At 42.4% G+C, this 23,235-nt stretch overlaps 1 protein-coding gene across 1 annotated transcript; it reads left to right on the forward strand.

Annotated features, from left to right (window-relative positions):
• Positions 1-225: 225 nt before the first annotated feature.
• On the forward strand, positions 226-23,155 carry Ddb2 (damage specific DNA binding protein 2). Its single transcript, XM_027422578.2, is given in 10 exon segments — positions 226-360; positions 1,235-1,371; positions 1,855-2,046; positions 16,741-16,886; positions 18,143-18,242; positions 18,325-18,502; positions 18,764-18,906; positions 22,275-22,439; positions 22,560-22,605; positions 22,886-23,155. Coding segments are annotated over 10 exon segments (1,476 nt in total). The 5' UTR covers positions 226-233; the 3' UTR covers positions 23,128-23,155.
• Positions 23,156-23,235: the final 80 nt, after the last annotated feature.

The following is a 23,235-nucleotide window of genomic DNA, read 5'->3' on the forward strand; positions in this document are numbered from 1 at the left end:
CGGGCCCCACGGTAGCTGTCCCGAGGGGGCGGGGCGGTTCAGGGGGCGGGGCGGTCCTGAGGAGGCGGGGCGAGGCTAAAAGTAAAGCTGCCCTAGGAGTGTTTGGCGCGAAGTTGCCTTAGCCGAGAGCTACCTGCGTCGGCGCTGTCTCTTCCTGTTCTCTCCTCAGAGGCTTTTTAGCTCTCGCTTCGTTATTTTGCCACTGGGCTTGGTATCTCTTCACGGAGTACGCCATGGCTCCCAAGAAATGCCCAGAAACCCAGAAGTCCCCCGACGTTGCGCTGCTCCTCAAGAGCAAAAGCCGCAGAAGTCCTCAGGAGCTGGAGCCCGAAGCCAAGAAGCTGCGTGCACAGGGTCCCGGTACGGCCTGCGCTGCTGCCTTAGCTTTCCGGTGGTTCAGGGTGCTCACGCCAGAGGCCGAAGTTGGGGTAGGCGGTGCTCTATGCCTAGGATCCTGAACAGTTTCAGGTCCCTATCACCTCAGGCTGTGACTTTATTTAGGAAGTCTGGGATTCGAACCCAGGCCTCAAGTACGCAAAGCGAGTGGTTTGCCTCTGTGCTATACTCTTCAGACTGCATTTTATTTACCAGTTCATTGACACCAGAGAGTTTAAGTTTAACCGCCCCCCACCTCCACTCCAGATGACAGGAAGAAGCAGATGAGCTCCATCACTATAGACCCACAGTCCCCACTTTTTCCTTTTTTTATTCCGGAAGTTTTACACATATACCGTTTCAAAGTAATCCTACCTTTCTTAGCACCACGGTTGCTGAATTTCCAGTCAGTGTTGTTAGCTGTATGCTTGGGTTTCAGCCGAGAGTCTGAAATTCCTTCTCCTTTTCTTCAGGAAGCTCATTCTCAGAGGTTTACCAGGGCCAGGTGGTGGTGGCGCACATCTTTGGTCACTCAGGAGGCAGGGGTAGGTGGATCTCTGTGAATTCGAGGCCAGCCTGGTCTCAGAGAGAGTTCCAGGACAGCAAAGCTACACAGCAAAACCCTGTCTCAGAAAAACAAAACAAACAAAACAAAAAAAGTATGACAGAATTACTGTTTGGAGGAGTGTTTTGGGGAAGGGTTATTCTTTCTTGTGTTGAGACTCAACAGTGCATGGAAAGGCTTTTAGGAAATGATGAGATAGATTGGCTTTACTGAATGAAATAGCAAAGGGTTTCAGGTGAAAAACCTTTCCTGAGATTGTGGAGAGGAACATGTGTCTGTGTTCTTTTTTGGCAGTTTCTAGCAGGAAATGTCAGTCGTGCTGCCTTTTGGCAGAGTTGTCTAGCCTGCAGATCCCTCCACGGAGTAGCAGCATCATCAGAGATCTTTACCAGCATAAGTTGGGCAAAGCCAACTGGCCATCACTACAGCAGGTGAGATGTTTCTTGTCAGAGATGCTCAAAGGTTTTCAACTATTTCAGGCTCTAACTAGATAATTGGTTCGGCAGATGGGCAGAATGGTCAGGTCACCCAGCTATGATGACTGGCCTACTGAACACTCAGCCAAGGAGAAAACGTTTTACCCTGTAAACATTCCAGCTGACATGCATTCTGCCCTCTTGTTTCTAGGAGCAGCTCACATATATTGCAGATATTGCAAGCACAAGGCTAGGGAAGATTTAATCTTAATGCTTACCCATTAAGGAGCCAGAGAGTGAAAGCTTACCCAGGACTTGAATTTAATTTTTATTTGTTTTTGAGACAAGATCTCACTATGTAGCCTTGGTTTGCCTGGATCTCTGGATATAGACCTGGCTGGCTTCAGTCTTACAGAAATGCACCTGCCTCTGCCTCCTGAATATTGACGTGAATTTTAATTCAGTGAGTTCAGATTAATTCCATTTTCTCTGTATTAGGGTCTCCAGAAGTCCTTTTTGCACTCTCTGGCTTCTTACCGGGTATTCCAAAAAGCTGCCCCCTTTGACAGGAGGACTACATCCTTGGCATGGCACCCAACTCATCCCAGTACCGTGGCTGTGGGCTCCAAAGGGGGAGATATCATGATCTGGAACTTTGGCATAAAGGACAAACCTATCTTCATTAAAGGGGTAAGTGGTTCCAGGTGCCAGATGGTTGCACTATAAAACTGTTTATAAGAGAAATGGAAGGAATGTTGATATCTAGGAGCAATATGGTTGGAAGCAAAAGTGAGTGGGTGTTTTCAAACTTATAAATGGTAACAAAACTCAAATATGTTTTGGATGCTGGCCTTTAAAATATTAAAACGTATAGACTAGTCATTCATAGAGTCTCTATTCCTTCTTCTTCCTCTTTTTCTTCTTCTTAATCTTCTTTTTGAGATACAGTTTCACTATGTAGCCTTGACTTGTCTGAAAAGCACTGTGTAGACCAGGCTTGTCTGGAATTCACAGAGATCTGCCTGCCTCAGCCATGCCCCTCTGTATCCCTTCTAACTTAAATCTCATTTTGTCTGTCTTTCCTGTGTTAGTTTTCCATTACTCTGACAGTACCTGAGAGAAATCATTTAAAGGGAGAAAGACAGTTGTAGAGATTTCATTCCATGCTTGGTGGCTTTAGTTTATTTGGGCATGTGAGCATCATGGTAGAAGAGTTTGTAGAGCAGAGCTGCTCATCTCAACAGTCAGGAAGCAGAGACATAGATTGTAATGGTCTGGGGTAAGTGATGCCCTTAAAATGAATGTCCCCCAGTGGCCTGCTTCCTCCAACCAGACCCCATGTTCTATTAGCCCATTTAGTTTGAAACCCATCGATATTTTTTTTCTTTAGCCAAGTTTTATTAAAATTTTAAAATTTATTTTACATACCAACCATAGTTTACCCTCCCTCCTCTCCTCCTGTCCCCCCCCCCCATCCTCTCCTCAGAAAGGGTAAGGTCTCCCATGGGAGTCAACAAAGCATGACATAGCATGGCATATCAAGTTGAGGCAGGACCAAGCTCCTCCCCCCTGTATCAAGGCTGAGGGAGGCATCCCACCATAGGGAATAGGTTCCAGAAAGCCAGCTCATGCACCAGGACAGATCCTGGTCCCACTGCTAGGGGTCCCACAAACAGACCAAGCTATACAACTGTCTCCCACATACAGAGAGCCTATGTCAGTCCCATGCAGGCTTCCTAGCTATTGGTCTAGAGTTTCTGAGTTCCCATGAGCTCGGGTCAGCTGTCTCTGTAGAAGCCCATTAATAAGTTAAAGCAGTGATGAAGTTAGCATCCTCATGATGTAGTCACCTTTCAATACCATCAACTGGAGACCAGACCTTCAGTACATGAGCCTTGGCATGGTGGGCACAGTTCATACTTCTGTTCCTCTTGTTTTTCCCTTTGGCTTGAGTTACCTTTTCTATAGTTTTCACTTGCAGTTCAAGTCTTTGATTAATCTGCCCTTTCTTTTTTTTAAGATTTTATTTATTATTTTTGTATATGAATGTTTTTCCCGCATATGTGTATGTGTACCACATGAATACCTGATGCCTTCAGAGGTCAGAAATAGGCATTAGCTCCTTTGGAATTAGAGTTATAGATGACTGTGGGCTGCCATATGAGTGCTGAGAACCAAACCTGGATCTTCTGCAAGAATAGCAAGTGCTTTTAACAGCTCAGCCATCTCTCCTCTCCAGCTGCTAATCTGCCTTTTAATTATTCAATTGTTTATTTTTGAAACAGGGTTTCACTATGTAGCTTTGGCTGGCCTAGAACTCTGTAGACCAAGTTTGCCTTGAATTCATAAAGCTCCATCTGCCTCTGCCTCAATAGTGCTGGTATGACAGGCATGTACCACTACTCCTGGCTTGATTTGCCTTGTTAAAGAGGAAGTAGCCTCTACCCCACCCAATCATTCCTAGATAACTGCCCTGGTTCACATGTCCCCAAAATATTTATCAGTATTTGAAGTACTTATTTCTCTATCTTTGTTCATTGTTAAATAGTCATGATACAGAGACCTCATCTTTCTGCTTTATCACCATATCCTCAGGGCCTAGAACAGCCTTTGGCCTAGAATAGCTGCTTTGTATTTATTGAATGAATGAAGGGCTTGAGGTACAACTAGACAAAGGGATATAAAACAACTAACAATGCCAATGTTAAAAGCTCTAGAACATAAAAGAAGAGCCCCTGTGAGTTGGAGATAATGATGAAGGCTTCATGGATGACTGAAGAACAATAGTTAAATAATCAGGAACAAGCTGGTTGGTAGTGGAGCATGCCTTTAATCCCAGCACTTGGGAGGGAGAGGCATGCAATCTCTGTGAGTTCTAGACCAGCTTGGTTTACAAAGCTACACAGAGAAACCCTGTCTCAAAAAACAAAAACAAAGTCAGAGACTGAGGAAAGGTATGGCGCTGTCAGGGGTCCTGCAAAATTTGAAGATTTGGTGTAGTTTTAGGTGTTTTGTTTGTTGTCCCACAACTTGCCCCTGCTTCTATTGTTAGGGCTCAGAGGCAAGCCTTCTACCACAGAACTACATCTTGACACCCCCACTTAAGTTTTTATTGTTTACTTTGTATTTGTTTGGTTCCATTTGGAGGGTTTTGCTTTGTTTTGTTTTGTTGTTGTTGTTTTGTTTTTCAAGACAGGGTTTCTCTGTAGCTTTGGAGACTGTCCTGGGACCTGTAGATCGGGCTGGCCTCAAACTCACAAGAGAACTCCCGAGTGCTGGGATTAAAGATGTGTGCCATCACTACCCAGCCCATTTGGAGCTTTTGTCTGTTTGTTTTGAGACAAGGTCTTGCTGTATAGCTCTAGCGGACCTGGAACTTTCTATTTAGATCAGGCTGGCCTCAAATTCACTGAGATTGCCTACCTCTGCTTCATGAGTACTGGAATTAAAGGTATGTGCCACCATGCCTGGCTATTTGATTTGTTGGAATAAAGGGTCTTATTTTAGCTCAGGCTGGCTTTGAACTTCCTATGTAGCTAAAGATGACTTTGAATACCTGATGGTTCTCCTGTATTCATCTCTCAAGTGTGGAATTATTGGTGTGTGCTGCTGCCATGTCCACTTAGGAATAGTCTAAGATGCTTGGGTTTACCTTCAATTGCTGAGGTATTGACTCTCTAGGACATTTACCTTTTCATTTTTTTAAAGATTTTATTTATTTATTATGTATACAACATTCTGCCTTCCATGTATATCTGCACATCAGAAGAGGGCATCAGATCTCATTACAGATGGTTGTGAGTCACAATGTGGTTGCTGGGATTGAACTCAGGACCTCTGGAAGAACAGCCAGTGCTCTTAACCTCTGAGCCATCTCTCCAGCCCGACATTTACTTTTTCTGACTGGTAGTTGACATTGGAGAGTTGTACTATAAAAAGTGATTTTCTAATTTTAGAACTTAACTTAAAAAAAACTCCATAGACCTCAAGAAGCCAAATAGGTTGGTTAGAAAAGTGACAATTTTAATGCAAAAATGTATATCCTAAAGTTTTAGATATGATTTTTTTTCCTTTTTCAAATAAAGCCTGAATATATGGTCTCTATATGTGCTGTATGGCTTTTGTTTTGTTTATTTGGTTTGGATTTTCTTTTTTAAAAGACAGGTTCTTACTATGTAGCCCATGATGGCTTGGAACTTGTTATATAGACCAGGCTGGCCTGAAACTCACAGATCCACCTGCCTCTTTGTCCAGAGTGGTGGAATTAAAGTTGTGTACTATCATGCCCAACTATTATTGTTTGAGGTCAGATCTGTTAGTAGTCTACACTGGCCTTGAATTCCCTCCTCTTCTCACCTTCTAATTTTAAAAAGTTCCAAAGTGGATATAACATCAAAGTACCATTTTAAAAATTTTGTTTGTGGGCTGCTTTTTTGGTTTCTCAAGACCTGGTTTCTTTGTCTAACAGTCTTGGATGTCTGGAACTCACTCTGTAGATCAGGCTAACCTTGAACTCACTGAGATTCACCTGCCTTTGCTTCCCAAGTGCTGGGATTAAAGGCATTTGTCACCACTACCCAGCTTTAAAATTATCTTTTTTTTTTTTTTTAAGATTTTATTTATTTATTATGTATACGGTCTTCTGCCTTCATGCCAGCTGAGGGCACCAGAACTCATTCAAAGTGGTTTTGAGCCACCATGTGGTTGCTAGGAATTGAACTCAGGACCTCTGGAAGAACAGTCAGTGCTTTTAACCGCTGAGCCATCTCTCTAGCCCCCCTAAAGTTATTTTTAATTGTCTTTAAATACATGTAAAAATTCCTTAGTAACCACTTTATTTTATTTTTTGAAACAAGGTCTCACTATGTTGCCCTGGTTGATGCTAAATTTCTAGGTTCAAATCATTCCTAAATAGCTGAGACTTGGACTAGCTCACTGTACGTAGCTTAATATTGGCATTAGGTAACTAGTCTTCAGAGGTCTTAAATATTTTTGTGGCTAAATAAGATAAAGCATGCATCTTGATATTGCTTACATTCTAGCTTAACCATTTTTCCAACTTGTTCAGAATTGGACGAGGTGAAGTTGTATCCCAAATGAGGCCTCTTTATTTTTATTATTTATTTATTTATTTATTTTGGTTTTTTGAGACAGGGTTTCTCTGTGTAGCTTTGGAGCCTATCCTGGCACTCGCTCTGGAGACCAGAGCTGGCCTCGAACTCACAGAGATCTGCCTGCCTCTGCCTCCTGAGTGCTGGGATTAAAGGCGTGCACCACCAACGCCTGGCTTTTTATTTTTTACAATGTTTTATTTATTTATTACGTATACAACATTCTGCTTCCATGTATATCTGCACACCAGAAGAGGGCACCAGATCTCTAACAGATGGTTGTGAGCCACCATGTGGTTGCTAGGAACCAAACTCAGGACCTCTGAAAGAGCAGTCGGTGCTCTTAACCTCTGAGCCATCTCTCCAGCCCCGATGAGGGGCTCTTTAAATGGGAGACTTTAGGAAGCAGCTCATCAGAAAGGCCAGCATGGATAGGTATGGTAGACCAGGAGTCAAGGTCTGAGATGAGTGTCAAGGAGACAAGAAGAGAATTTAGAAGAAAGACAGCTAGGCAAGTGCCGAGGAAAGGTTGGGTATATCTCTTGCCCTCTCAAGGGGTAGGTAACAAAGAAGGGGAGATTTAAATTTAAGTCAGAACAAAGAATTCTGGCAGGAGACTCCCCGCCCCCCCAGGAATCTAGGACATGGGAATACAGAAATGTGGTTATGCCTGGAGGTGATAAGTAGTAGTCTAAAATATTCTAGGGAGCAGCATCCTGACTAAAAGGAGAATGACAGCTGCTTTGAGTTTGTGCCATACTGATCCTGCCTTTGTTTCCACATACTCCTCCCCCTACTTTTTTTTTGTAGAAGAGGGTGTTGAAGAGCTCTACATATGCTAAGCATACCTCTATCCCTGAGCCACACTCCCTACCCCCCTGCATCACCTTTTATTATACATATTATATGTGTATATTATTTATATATGCATAGAACTAAAGTTTCCTTATACTGCATTGGAGATTGGTTTGAGCATTTGAATTTTGTGCTTCACAGGGAGCTAGCTTGGAGAAGAGAAAAGGTATGCTGGTGTTTGTTACCCCCAGATGCTTGCAGAAAGTTGACTTGAGAACAGGGGTAATAGCAGGGTCATGTTTTGTCACTTCAATGATCCTGGCTCTGATCTTAATATCTTTTAAACCCTTTTTGAGGAACTATGCATTACATTTTCTTTTTTTAAAGATTTATTTATTTATTTATTTATTTATTTATTTATTTATTTATTATGCATACAGTGTTCTTCCTCCATGCTAGAAGAGGGCACCAGATCTCATTACAGATGGTAGTGAGCCTCCATGTGGTTTCTGGGAATTGAACTCAGGACCTGAGGAAGACCAGCCAGTGTTCTTAACTTCTGAGCTATCTCTCCAGCCCCCACATTGCATTTTCAAGATGAAAAAATCTTCAATGTATTCTTATAAAACTTATATCCACTTTAAAATTCAGGTAAAAGAAGTTTAAAGATTTGAGTAAATACCCAAAATCTCCATTTTAAATATTTCTTTGTACACATATACACTATTATACACATCCATTCATTTCTTCTAGTATTGGCACATAAATATTCTATCATAGAACCTTGCAGTTAACTTATGTCAAATATTTCCCCAGAATATCATATTACACTAGTACCCAGGTTGACCTTGAACTCACTGTGTAAGGATGACCTTGAATTTCTGATCCTCCCTGCCTCACCATGGATGGCAAGCATGTGTTGTCATACCTGGCTCTGTAATTTTAACTTCCTTTCTTCCTTCCTTCCTTCCTTCCTTCCTTCCTTCCTTCCTTCCTTCCTCCTTATTGTCAGTGCCTTTTGTTTTAGTATCAGTGTAATGCTGACCTCATAAAATGAGTTGGGAAGAACTCGCTCTGCTTTAGTTTTCTAGAATTTGTAGAATTGGTACTGTTTCTTCATTAATTCTCTGTGTGTATATATGTGTGTGCACATGCACATGGATGCTCACTCACATATGTGTGGAGGCTGGAAGTCACCCTTGGGTGTCTTCCTCAGTCACTCTCCACTTTAATTTTTGACACATAGTCTCTCACTGAACCAGGAGCTCACCAATGTGGCTAGGGTGGTGGCATCGGGTTCAGAGCTACATAATGAGACCTTGTCTCAAAAATAAAATAAAAAAAAAGACAAAACAACAATAAATCCCCTCCAAAAACTAATATTAAATCTATTTCTTTCTATTCTTGCTCCTGTCTTTAGAGACTACTGATCTGCATTCTATCCTTATAGATTGCTTTACATTTTCTTGAAATTTCTTATTTTTTGTTTTGTTTTTTCACGACAGAGTCTATCTATTGTAGCTCTGGCTATCCTGGAACTAGCTCCCTGTAGACCAGACTGGCCTTGAACTCAGATCCACTTGCCTCTGCCTAGAGTGCTAGAATTAAAGGTTTGTGCCACTGTGCCCAGCTGAAAATTCTTAGTCAAAGAAAATATGCTGTTGATGTTTTGGTTTAGCTGGTTTTACTCTATTTGAGTCTACATTTTTATGTGGATCCATAGTTTTTTTTTTTTTTCCTTTCTGGATAGTGTTCCATTATAATACATTATAATTTGTCCATTACGTATTGAAGAATGTTTACATTTTTCCAGTTTTTGATTGCTGCAAATAAAAGTGCTATGAATATTCATGTCCAGTATTTGTGTGGAAATATTTTTTTTCTTTAGCAAATACTTTGGACTGGAGTAGCTGGGTTTAGTGTAGAAATCTTTTTGTGTATGTTCTTGAGACCAGGTATCTCTGTATAGCTCAAGCTGGTCTTTAACCATCCGTCTTGAGGCCAGCTATAGTGTGGGAATCCAACCCCTTCTGATCTCCTGACACCAGGATGCATGTGGCACACACTCATGAAATAAAACAAATCAATCTTAAAAAAGTCTTTACATTATTAAACAAGACTGGATTGTAGCTTAGTAAGAGTATCTTAGCATACGCAAGGCCTGGGATTCAATGCCCTGTCACCCCCACACATCTGTAAAAGATTCCCACTCTATAGCTGGCCTCAGGACTGTAGGTTCAAGACCAGCTTGAGCTATACAGAGACACTTGGTCTCAAAACACAAATACTTTACATGTATGTTTCTACTTCTGTTTAAAATATTTTGTATACTGATACAAATTAAGGTTACTTTTGTCATATTGCACTATACGTTTCTACCTCTGGTTAAGATTTTTTATATATTGTCACAATTTTGAGGTCATTATCTTTATACTGTACATCTGTTTACAGATTGTGTTTATTTTTATAATGTGAAGCTTTAGTCTTTAAGATATATAGGTTATTAAGAATTACAGGTTTAGAGTCGGGCATTGGTGGCACACGCGTTTAATCCCAGCACTCGGGAGGCAGAGGCAGGTGGATCTCTGTGAGTTCAAGTGCCAGCCTGGTCTCCAGAGTGAGTGCCAGGATAGGCTCCAAAGCTACACAGAGAAACCCTGTCTCAAAAAACAAAAAAAAAAAAAAAAAGAAAGAAAGAAAGAAAGAAAGAAAAAGAATTACAGGTTTAAAAAAGGGTTATAGGTTAATAGTCACCCATATTTCCATATTTGTCATACTTCTAGTTATGTTAGTTAGGTTTTCTAGATGTACAAAGATGTATCCCATATAGATAGGTAATCTTCAAACACTCCAAAGACTTACAGAATATGGCATTTAAATGTTTTAATAACTTAGAATTTTGTTGATGTGAGACATGGCTGCACCTGGCAGCACTGATCTATTCCTGAGAGAATGATGGGCACCAAAGACATTCCATATGGAGTTGTTTCCTTCTTGGCAAAACTGGCCTATTGCCTCAACTGCTGACAGTAAGCATGCTGTCCAATCCAGACAAGCAGGATACATGGAAAAGTGACTGCTGAACCTTGTCTAGACAGGGTAGCACAGTCTTTCAAATTTTCCTGCTTCTGAAAAAGGTCCGTCAGATAGTCTAGACCTATAGCCAAAGTTGGATGCCCTAACGGTTGCAGAGAAACTTTGGGTGACTGTAAGTTACTTGCTTGCACTTCCTGCTTACTCAGGTAATATTACTTTTCTTCTTAGGTCTTTGATGGGGTTGAAGACTAGATAGCTTTAGTTAAAATCCTCTCATATCTTAGCTAAGGGCATACTAGGTACAAGACTTGAACTCTTCAGGATAGGACAGCTATTGGAGTAATCTCTGTAATTTGCCAATTACCTATGGTCTAGACATTTAGAATGTGTTCCTTGCTTGATGTAGTTTCATTTTTGTTTGTGTTATTACCTTTTCTTGCCACCACTGCCCAGCTTTATTTTAAAATTATGTGCACATATGTGTGTTTGTATGTGGGTGTGTGTATATGAGTGCAGGTACTTTCAGAGTCCAGAAGGCATCAGATCCCCTAGAGAGAGTTACATGCAGGAGGTTGTGAGCTGCCAAAGATGGGTGCTGAAAACCAAACTCAGGTCCTCTCCAAGAGTATTTAACTGCTGAGCCATCTCTAGCCCCTTTACAGATGCTTTCTAGTGAAAAGTTTGCCACTATTCTTATAAAATATCTCTATATGAGTATTTTTTCTGGCTCCCTTAAAAATAATTCTCATGTAACCCATGCATGGTGGCATCCTGCAATTCCAGCACTTGAGAGATGAAGGTAGGAGGACCAGGAATTTATGGCCAGCCTCGGTCTACAGATTGATTTGGAGGCCAACCTAGCCACATGAAACCCTGCCTTAAAAAATAAATAAAAGGAAGCCAGTGGTGGTGGTACACACCTTTAATCCCAGAACTGGAGAGGCAAAGGCAGGACAATCTCTGAGTTTGAGGCCAGCCTGGTCTATACAGCAAGCTCCAGGACAGCCAGGACTACACAGAGGAACCCTGTCTCAAAAACAAAAACAAAACAAAACAAAAAATAGGTGATGGAGAGATGGCTCTGCAATTATGAGAGCACTGGCCGCTCTTCCAGAGGACCCGTGTTCAATTCCCAGGACCCACATGGTGTCTCATAACCTTCTGGAACTCCAGTCCCAGGGGACCCAATGCCCTTTTCTGACCTCCAAAGGCACTGCATGCAGGTGGTGCACAGACACATGCAAAGGCAAGTGGATCTCTGTGAGTTTGAGGCCAGCCTGGAATACAAATCGAGTTCCAGGACAGCCGGGACTGTTACACAGAGAAACCCTGTCTTGAAAAACAAAAACAAAAGAAAAAGAAAAAAAGCCAACCAAATCAAAAGGAGACAAATGTCTACAAAAATACCACTTAATTCATTCTGTGTTGGCCACCTACTCCTGGGCATGAGGCCTACCCTGAAGTGTGGATAATGTACCTATTAGATACCCTGTATATTAAGAATGGTTTCAAGTTGGCTATAGTGTCATTTCATAGCCTACAATACCAGCACTCAGGAAGCAGACAGGATAGAGGTAGGCTAGCCTGGGCTGGATAGTAAAAACCCACTCAACAAAACAAAATCCAACCCTTTTCATTGGATGATGAGATTATAGATTGTTTTGAAGTTTTCTCCAACTAATTTCTGGTGTTTTTATTTCCTCTAACTTTGTGTAATCTTCTCACATACGCTTATACATTAATATTCAGCCAAAGACTGGAAGAAGTGCATGGGAAAGTGCGTCCCCAGTACTCTGCCACATGGACAGTCTATCTGCTCATCCATCTTACTGAGACTTAGAGGCTATTGTTCCTCAGTCCCTAACCTGGATATACTCTCCAGCTGCAAACTGGCACAGTTGCAGAATAACCTCATTACTTTTCCATCTTTTCTTGTTTGCCTATTATACATGGTCTTAAAACTTGTTTCATGTGTTTTGTTGATTTTTCTAGTTGTGTAAAGCATGAGGATTATTTGATTCCTGATACCAACATGGCTAGAAGCAGAAATCTACATTTACTGTCATAGTTTATCTAAAGATTTTAATGCTTTTCCTACTTGGGCTGGTGAGGTGGCTCAATGGGTAATGAGGACAGGAGTTCTACTCTCCAGCAGGTGGCATTGTACCCCGCCTATAATCACAGTCATGGGAGGCAGAGACAGAAAGTAATGAGTTCTAGGTTCAAGTGAGAGACCCTGACTCAGTATATAAGGTAGAGAACAATAGAGAAGGATGACAAACATCAGCCTCTGGTTTCTGCACATATGTGTGCACACATGTACACACAAAAAATTAAATATTTTCCTACTCAGGCCGCCAAGTAAGGAATATATATATATATATATATATATAATATATATATATATATATATATTATATTTATATGCACCCATCACCCTAACTGCTCTGGAGGCAAAAGCAGGAAAATCATTTGAGCTTGTAGTGAGATCCTCTGTATTTTTGTGTTTTGTTTGGGACAGGGTCTCACTATGTAGCCCTGGCCAGCCTAGAACATGCTGGCCTTGAACTATAGTGATCCACTAGCTTTTGCCTCCCAAGTGCTGGCATTAGAGGGATGCACCACAACACTCCAGCTGATCAATATATCTCTATCGTGTGTGTGTGTGTGTGTGTGTGTGTGTGTGTGTGTGTGTGTGTGTGTGTGTGTGTGTGTAGGCCAAATATCAAACTCAAATGTCAATCTTTAGGAAATGTATTGTTTGTATTTGAGTGTGGGCATGTACACTGTGGTGTATGGGTGGAGGTCAGAGGACAATCTGTTGTTGATGTTCTGCAGGCAGTATGTAACGCCTTGCTGTAAGAATGCTGGGATTACAGCTGTGTGCCACAGCATCCAGATTTTCTACATGGAATCCAGGGATCAAACTCAGGCCATCAGACTTGCTCAGCTTTACCTTACTTTTTTCCTGCTGTGCCATCTTGCTGTCCCCACTGTTTTTTATGAGACAGGGTCTCTTAGTGACCTAGGGCTTACCCATTAGGATAGGCTAGACCAGCTGGCCAGTGAGTTCCAAGGATCTCTTATGCCTTCCAGTTCGAGTTTACAGTGAACATCATCTCGTCTTTTTTTTGTTTTGTTTTGTTTTGTTGTTGTTGTTGTTGTTTTAACTCAGTTTTCATGCTTGTGCTGCAGGTACTTTCCTTTTCTCCTTTTTTATTGATAAGGTTTCAGTATGCATCTTGAGTTGATCTCACCTGTGGCAGACTTCCTGCTTTAGCCTCTCAAGTGCTGGGGTTACAGGGCGCACAACCACACCTGACAATACTTTCTTTAAAACATTTGTTTTTCCTTTGGGCTGAAGAGACAGCTCAGAAGTTAAGAGCACTTGTTGCTCTTGCAGAAGATCTGGGTTCTGTTCCCAGTTCCCACATGGTGGCTCACAACCATCCATAACTCTAGTTTCAGGGAAGTCAACACCCTTTTCTGACTTCCAAGAGCATCAGGTATGCACATGGTATACATGCATAGATGCTGGCAAAACACTCATAAAATAAATCTAAAGGGGTTTTGTTTATTTGTTTCTGTGTGGGGCTAGAGAAATGGCTCAGCAGTTAAAGAGCACTGCTGCTCTTAGGGAGGATTTGTGTTCAGTTCTCAGCTATCACATGGGGCCACACAGCCATCTAAAACTTTAGTTTCAGGGGATTGATTCCCTCTCTGGCCTTCATTGGCACCAGAAACACATATGGTTCACAGACATACATGCACACACAAACACTCATATACATAATAATGAAGTAATAATAAAAGTAATAATAAAACTGCAGCTCAAGATTTAATTTTCCCCTATATAATCTTCTTACCTACACATGATAAGAGTTTCTCTTTTTTGATGAAAGTTTGATTTCTTTCTTTACCACTCCAGCACTATTTACCTATTCTTTCTTTGACATAGACCTCTAGTATGTTGGTAAATATGTGGCTCTGGCACACATCCTTGTCATTTCTTTTTTAAATTTTCATTTAAGATGATCTTACCAGGTGTGGTGGCGCATGCCTTTAATCCCAGCACTTGGGAGGCAGAGGCAGGTGGATCTCTGAGTTCAAGACCAGCCTTGTCTACAGAGCTAGTTCCAGGACACACAGAGAAACCCTGTATCAAAAAACCAACAAATAAATAATTCTATTTTCAATAAAAAATAAAAAAAAAAAATGGGGCTGGAGAGATGGCTCAGAAGTTAAGAGCACTGACTGCTCTTTCAGAGGTCCTGAGTTCAATTCCCAGCAACCACATGGTGGCTCCCAACCATCCGTAATATGAGATCTGGTGCCCTCTTCTGGTGTGCAGATATACATGGAAGCAGAATGTTGTATACATAATAAATAAATAAAATCTTTAAAAAAAATAAAACTTTTAGAAGCGCATAAGAATTCCAGTTCCTCCAAATCCTCAACACTAGTTATTTTCTGTTCTTTTGATAGTGGCATTATAAGGTGTGTGAGGTGATATCATTGTAGCTTCCGTGTTTCTCTAGATGATGTTGAGTTTCTTTTCATGTTTGTTGGACAAGCTGTGTGTCTTTTTCTTTTTAAGATTTATTTATTATGTGTAGAGTGTTTGGCCTGCATGTATGCCTACAGTCCAGAAGAAGACACCAAATCTCATTACAGATGGTTGTGAGCCACCATGTGGTTGCTGGGAATTGAACTCAGGACCTCTGGAAGAGCAGTCAGTGCTCTTAACCTCTGAGCCATCTCTCCAGCCCCCATCCTTCCCTTTCTTTACCTTCTGAATAGTTCAACCCAAAATTATTAGGAAGAGGCAAGTAAGAGAGACATTGTTTACACAGCAGGGAGGCCACAATGGACTGGGACCAACTTCTGGAGTCCATTAAATTGGGATGGATGTTGGTACAGGTAGTATCAGAATGGTAGCTTAGCAACAGAATCAGGGCCCAAACAGGGTAAAGAGGCCATTCAACAGGTATGAGAGAGGGATGGGGGCAAGTGGTGATGTCTTGGAATAGTGAAACCTGATCAACTAGTGGGAACAGTAGATTGTCTTACTAGCAGCAAAGGCTTAGCAGACAATGGATACTGGGTTATAATGTTCTCACAGCTGGGAGTGGTAGCATGTGCCTTTAATTTTAATCAAAGCAGAGGTAGGCAGATCTCTGTGAGGCCAGCCAGGGCTACGTTGTGAGACCCTGCCTTAAAAACAAAACAGAACCAAAAAAAAAAAAAAAAAAAAAAAAAAAAACAGAGCATGCCAGTATGTTAAGTCTGAAGACAGTTAAGTGCTTGCTATATTGGTGACCTTGTTAAAGCTTAGACTCTGGATTGTAGCAGTATAAGGAGGACAAAGTGAAGAAGGATCTTCTGAGTACACCAAATTTTTAAAACAGTGCTTGATATATAATCAGCTTGCTTCAGCTCTTATTGTATATGTTATTTTATTTGAGACAGTCTATTAGCCCTGACTATCCTGGAATTTACTATGTAGACCAGGCTGGCCTTAAACTCAGAGATCTGCCTGTCTCTGCCTATAGGGTAGTGAGTTAAAGGCGTGTTCCTATGCCTGTTTTATTTATTTATTCATTCATTCATTTATTTATTTATTTATTTATTTATATGTGTGTCCATGTGTCTTTATGAGTGTATGCCACGTGTATGGGAGTGCTTGTGGAGGCCAGAAGAGGGCATTAGATCCCTTGGAACTGGAGTTACGGGCCATTTGAGGCATCCTATGTGGGTGATAGGACCTGAACTCTAGTCCTCTAGAAGAGCTGTAGGTGCTCTTAACCACTAAGCCATCTCTCTAGCCTCTATAAAAAGTGCTTAATAAGGTTAAGCCACAGGTGTTACTCTCCTCCCCTTTTAATTTGTAGATCATGTGTGTAGTTGGGGTCAAACTCAGGGCCTTGTGCCTACTAGTGCTCTAACACTTGCTGTACCTCCAGGCTCTCACAGTTGTGTCATCACTGCCTAAAGTGTTTGGAAGGCAGAATCACAGATCACTTCCTGCCCTCCAAGCCCCACCACTTTTTTGAGCTCCCTCTTCTAAAAAAAGAGCACACTGTGATTTCCAGGGACTGAATTTAAGGGGTAAATGTGATAAAGTGGGAGAGTGTGAGGGAGTTTTTTTTTGGTGGGGTTAATACATTTCTGAATCTTAATTTTGGGGATGGGCAGGCTATTTAACGTCTGTTTGTGTTGAAATTCAAAGAAATGTGTACCAGAGCCAGTTATGTTTACTACCTCTTAATTGAAAATATGAAAGTCAAAATAAAGCCTTAAAAAATAAAGAGTACTTTAGTGCCATTTAGTCAGTATCTAAGCTGACCTTGGTGTTTCTGCCTTAGCGCTGTTTGTGTGCCCAGGCCTGGTTCCTCACTTGTGGCCCATCACCACTCACTGGCTTTTTCCTTCCTCATATTAGATTGGAGCTGGAGGAAGCATCACTGGGCTGAAGTTTAGCCATCTCAATTCCAATCAGTTTTTTGCTTCCTCAATGGAGGGAACAACCAGGCTGCAGGACTTTAAAGGCAACACTCTCCGAGTTTATACCAGCTCAAACTCTTGCAAGTGAGTAGTTTAACTAGTAAGGGAAATGGCTTCCATGCTCTAGATGCAGTTCTGCAGAGGACATACCCAGGCCCATTTCTTTTACTCAGGCACAGGGAAGACAGGGGTATTAGCCACTTTGTACCACTCCTTTTCTTCCTTAGACTGGCTGCTCTGACTTTGGTCCAAATGGGTCATTGCACTAGGAAAGTGTCCTGGATCCTCAGCTCTCCCCTGGAGGGAAGGGTTTAATCACTTCTGTAAGTCATGTCCATACTGAACTAGGCCTTTACTTTCACTGGATAAGTCAACAGGGCATTTGTTTAGAAAGAAAGGCATTACAAAGTAGAGCAGGAATTAAGAACTGAAGTTTAGCCATGTGTGGTTGGCTCACACCTTTAATGCCAGCACTGAGAGGCGGGGGCTGGTGAATTACTATGAGTTCAAGGTCAGTCAGGGCCTGTCTTAGAAAGGAGAGAAAGAAATGCAATTTCTTCCATTTTCTGGTGTATAATGGCCATACCGTTTCCTTGGTGGAAATGTTAATTGGTGGAAATGAAGAACCCTTTCAGAACAAGTAGCTGGAGAAATTACAAATGCAAGTCACTGTTTCTAACCAGAGTCACGGTTCTATAAATGAGTGAGGGGGTGCAGTGGGCCTAACTAGCTGCAGTGTTGTTCTGGGCAGCCCCGTGAGGCTGAGAAGCACACCATCAAGAGTGGGGACTGGCTAGACTTAGTGTTCTCCTTAGGCTGTGAATCAGGGCCTCTTCTCAGTCTCTTTATTCTCACATAGCTCTCAAGAGGAAAGGTTTCTGGTTGCATTTGATTTTTTTCCCTAAATGCTCAGAAGCAGGCAGATGTTCACTTCTAGCCATCTGTGAGGAGCAGAGCTGGGCGTTCCTGTTTGGTTTGTCAACTCCTTTGGCCCAAAGAGTGAAGAGTAATGAGTGTGAGAACAGTAAATAAGGCCTCTTCAGAACCTAGGCTGTGGAGAGCCAGCTAGCCTTTGGATTTGCTTTACTACTCTAGGTTTGGCTGTTCCAGGGACTAGCTGAAGATTCTGGGCCCAGCAATAACTGGATAAGTTTCTGAGTTCTATCACCCTCACCCCTTCTTTTCTGCATGGTAGCCAAGGCTAAGTGCCCTTCTCTGGAACTTTATAGCAAGACAATTACTCATGATTCAACAAATATTTTTTGAATGCCTGTTAAGATACTGGAGCTGCAAGTGACTAGACAGACCTATCTCAGCCTCACAGCACCCTCTCCCTCTAGGGTCTGGTTTTGCAGCCTTGATGTTTCTGCCAAGAGCCAAGTGGTGGTCACAGGAGACAATGTGGGACACGTGATCCTACTGCACACAGATGGCAAGCAGGTGGGTACTATGTGGCCCATTCCCGTCCCCCAACCCCCCTTTTGGTTCTGTGTCTCCACCTGAACCAGACTTTTCTCTACAGCTTTGGAATCTCAGACTACACAAAAAGAAAGTAGCCCACGTGGCCCTGAATCCCTGCTGTGATTGGCTTCTGGCCACAGCCTCCGTAGATCAAACAGTGAAAATCTGGGACCTGCGCCAAATTAAAAGCAAAACCAGCTTCCTCTACTCACTGCCTCACAGGCATGCTGTCAATGCAGGTGTGACATCCCAAACCTCATCTTTTTTATGAACCCTGTCTTTGTCGTACTAGCCCCCAGCTCAATCCTTACATCTACTAAGCTGATGTCTAGGACCGTTTCTGGCTCTGGCTGCTCCATCGACGGTTGAGTTTCTATACTATTTTTGTTCATAGTGCAGATTGGCCCCTCCTACCTTTACCTAGAGGGACTGGGACTTCAGAAGGTCAGGATACCAGGGAATAAGGGTTCCTTTAGCTTAAGGGCTTTTCACTTTGTCAGCCTGTTTTAGCCCGGATGGAGCCCGGCTCCTGACTACCGACCAGAACAATGAGATTCGGGTTTACTCTGCCTCCCAGTGGGACAGCCCCCTGAGCCTGATCTCCCACCCTCACCGTCACTTTCAGCACCTCACACCCATCAAGGTGAGTGGCGAGAGGAAGGGGTCTGTCCAAGTTGGGGAGAGAGGGTCACATATGCAGCCTGCAATCTCAGATACTGTCTTTCCCTGACACAAAAAAAGTCCTTTAATCCTTTGGCTCTATCTGCTCTTTATATCCCATTTCTGTAATTCCACTGAGAGTTATCTTTTTGAGGTAGGGTCTTACTATAATAGCCCTGGCTGGCCTGGAACTTGTTCCATAGATCAAGCTAGTCCTGACCTAATAGAGATCACCTGCTTCTGTCTCCCAAGCACCACCATCACACCAATCACCCCACTGAGTTTTCTTAGTATATCTGATAAGCTAATTTCCTAAGCTTTTCATGCCAGTATTGATCTTACTGTGGGCATTTTCTATTAACTTAATTAACCCTTGTTCTGCCCTCTGTTTCAGTTACCCATGTATGCAGCTGACCCATTAACCAACCTAACCTTGGATTATCTTCCAGGTTTAAGTGGTTCCTATAGAAATAAGACCCTTAGTTTCCCAATTTAGACCTCGGTTTCATCTGTAAGAGAAAATAGTATATAACTGATAGGGTGTTTTGAGGATGAATCAGGATATATAAAACACTGGACACCATGCCTAGCACTTGGTAAGTACTTAATAAACAACTTAGTATCCCACATACTTCAGATCAAACCCCAAATAAACAATATTAAGAATTCTTCTACTCAGAAGGCATAGGCAGGAGATCTCTATGAGTTCGAGGCCAGCCCGGTCTACAGTGTTCCAGAACAGACAAGGGTACACACAGAAACCCTGTCTTGAAACAAATGAACAAACAACAAAACAACAACAACAAAAAAAAAAACAAAAAATCTTTTGAAACTAGGTATTGTGGCATATGCCTTAAATCTCAGCGATTGGGAGGCAGAAGCAGGTAGATCTATATGAGTTCAAAGCCATCCTGGCCTATATATTGAGATCCTGTCACACACACACACACACACACACACACACACACACACACACACACACACACACACACACGGATTTTTCTTGGGATATTGCTTAGAGGTAGAGTACCTACATATAGCATGCACAATGCCCTGGAGGGGGGGACACATGAAAATATCAGGTGTAGTGGTACATACTGGTAATCCTAACATCTTGTGGGTAGAAGCAAGGAGATCAGGAGTTCAAAGCCAGTTATTGCTCTCAATAGGCTGTGTCCTCATCTATCCCATCATGTCCAGTGATGCTAATGTCTACCTGTGATTTTTTTTTTTTGCAACTACTTCTAAGCCACTGTATGTACCAATTCTTCTCTTAAATATTTATTTAATGTGTGTGGATGGATGTTTTATCTGCATGAATGTCTGTATACCATGTGCATGCCTGGTTTCCTTAGAGATCAGATGCCATGGGATCCCCTGGGATGGGAGTTACAAATGGCTGTGAGCTGACATTGTAGGTGCTAGGAAAACTATGTCTTCTGGAAGAGCAGCCAGTGTTCTCAATCATTGAGTGTCTCTCTAGTCCATTCGTCTCTCCCTCTTCTTTTGATCTTGTCTTCCTTCAAAACTGCCTTGAAGCCATACACGGAGCACACACCTATAAACCTAGCACTTTGGGTTGAGGGAGGATTGCAGGTTTAAGAATTGCCTGGGTTATACAGTACAACCCCTGTTTCAAAAAATCAAGAACTGTTCTGAAATTAGGAAAAGGCTATCCAATTCTGTCTCATCAATAACTTCGAGATTTGTTTTGAATAATGTGAACCAATGAATGCGGTTTTTTTCCCTTTCCTCTTCCCACTGGGACTTTACACCCAAGTCTTTGTTGTGTGGATAGAGGATTGGTAGTAGAGTCACTTCAGAACCTAAGTCCTATTTGGTATTGTTTACTAGAGGCTTTTTTGCTTTGTTGTAGGTTCATCTCTTAGGTTAAGGTCTTAACAAAGCTGATGTGAAAATGTTTAAGGGCCAGGTTTTCAGTGGGTAAAGTCCTTGCCTAGCATGCACAAGGCCCCAGGTTCAGTCCCCAGAATTGCAAAAAAACAGACAAAACAGCAACAACAAAACAAAAATGCCCAAGTTGGTATGATCTTAAGAAAATGCAGGAAGCCAGGCAGTGGTGGCGCACGCCTTTAATCCCAGCACTCGGGAGGCAGAGGCAGGTGGATCTCTGTGAGTTCGAGACCAGCCTGGTCTACAAGAGCTAGTTCCAGGACAGCCTCCAAAGCCACAGAGAGACCCTGTCTCAAAAAAAACAAAAAACAAACAAACAAAAAAAACCAAACCAAAACCCCACTTATTGTGTGTGTGCCTGCACACTCATGCCACAATGGGCAAAGTGGTCAGAGTTGGTTTTGCCCTCTCACCACATAGGCCCAAGGGGATCAAACTCAGTTGTATCAGGTTTGGTTGGGGTCAAATGTCTTTATCTGCTGAGTCATCTAGCCAGCCCTTATGTTTGTTTTATATGCAGTATTGGGTTCTTTTTTTTTTTTTTTAAAGAATTTATTTATTGTGTATACAACAGTCTACTTCCATGTATATCTGCACACCAGAAGAGGGCACCAGATCTCTAACGGATGGTTGTGAGCCACTATGTGGTTGCTGGGAATTGAACTCAGGACCTCTGGAAGAGCAGTCAGTGCTCTTAACCTCTGAGCCATCTATCTCTCCAGCAGAATTGGGTTCTTCTTAGCCTATTAGTGGTTAAGAAAATATTGGAAAATATGTACATACATATACACATATGTATATATATATTACATACAACTGGTGTGTGTGTGTGTTTGTGTGCCCGTGGGCATGAATGATGCTGGGATCAAACCCACAGCCTTGTGGGTGTTATGTAAGTGCTTTGCCGAAGAGCTGGATATCCAGTCCTTAAAGAATATTTTGGCAGGCCATTGGTGGTGCATGCCTTTAATTCCTGCACTTGGGAGGCAGAGGCAGGTGGATCTCTGTGAGTTTGAGGCCAGCCTGGTCCACAGAGTGAGTGCCAGGATAGGCTCCAAAGCTACACAAAGAAACCCTGTCTCAAAAACCAAAACAAACAAACAAAAAATACTTTTTCGTGTGTGAAAGCCACAGGTTGACATCAGGTGTCTTCCTCAATTGTTCCCCACTTATTCTGGAGACAGGGTCTCTCACTGAACCTGGAACTCACTGATTGGCTGGACTAGATGGTTAGCAAGTTCCAGGTATCTTGTCTCCAATCCCAGCTCCAATCCAGCTGGGATTACAGGTATATCATGACAAGATTTTTATGTGGGTGCTGGGAATCCAAACTCAGGCCTGTCTTTGTAGCAAGCCCATTGCCAACTGAGCCATCTCCCCTGGCTTCAAGAATACCAATGTCTCTTTACATTCTGACTTGACCTCTCCATTTCCTAGGCAACCTGGCATCCACGGCACAACCTCATTGTTGTGGGCCGATACCCAGATCCTAATCTCAAAAGTTGTGTTCCCTATGAACTAAGGACAATAGATGTGTTTGATGGAAGCTCGGGGAAGATGATGTGCCAGCTTTATGATCCAGGATATTCTGGTATCACTTCGGTGAGACTTGGACCCTCAGTGATGGGAGGAAGCAGGGAGTTGAGCTACATTTCCGATGAGAATTAATCCCCTCTCTACTGCCTTTACCCCAACTTCACACTGATATTCTTACCTCTGCAGCTCAATGAGTTCAACCCAATGGGGGACACACTGGCCTCCGCTATGGGTGAGTAGAAACAACTGTATCTCAGACTAAGTGTGACCCTATCCCTAGGTTTCATAGGAGGTTAAATCCACCCTAGCCTGGCCCTATTCATTCCAGGGCAGTAGGCAGTAAAGTTATCTGAGAGACAGTGGTCTCTGGGCCAGATCACACATCTGGCTTTATTTTGGTCATGACAATGTCACAATGTCAGGTTACTGTCCAGTCTGCTAGCTCCCCATAGCAGCCCCAAGCTCTGAGACTAGTAACAGAAGGTGTCAGTCAGGCTTCTTGTTTCTTCCAGGTTACCATATTCTCATTTGGAGGCAAGAGGAAGCCAGGTCATAGAAAGATTATGAATACCTGGACCCCACAAATGGGAAGAAGTTCTGTGAGAAGAGGCAGCTATTTGTTAAGGGACCAGAAGTTCTCAGCTCTCAAGGTTGGAGGAGGGACACTTGTGGCATGGATACTGTGCAACTAAGATACTGGCATGTTACTGCTCTAGATTTTGCTCCAGAAACGAAGAGAAAACCACTGCACTAAGAGTCCCTGCTATGTTTAGCCCAGAGCCAAGTTTGTCCTAGAGCCAAGGTACTTTTCTTTTTTCTAATATGTGGTAGCAGAATAACCAGGGAATTTTTTAAAATTTAT

This window comes from Cricetulus griseus, chromosome 6 (assembly GCF_003668045.3).
Source record: "Cricetulus griseus strain 17A/GY chromosome 6, alternate assembly CriGri-PICRH-1.0, whole genome shotgun sequence".
Lineage (NCBI taxonomy): Eukaryota > Metazoa > Chordata > Mammalia > Rodentia > Cricetidae > Cricetulus > Cricetulus griseus.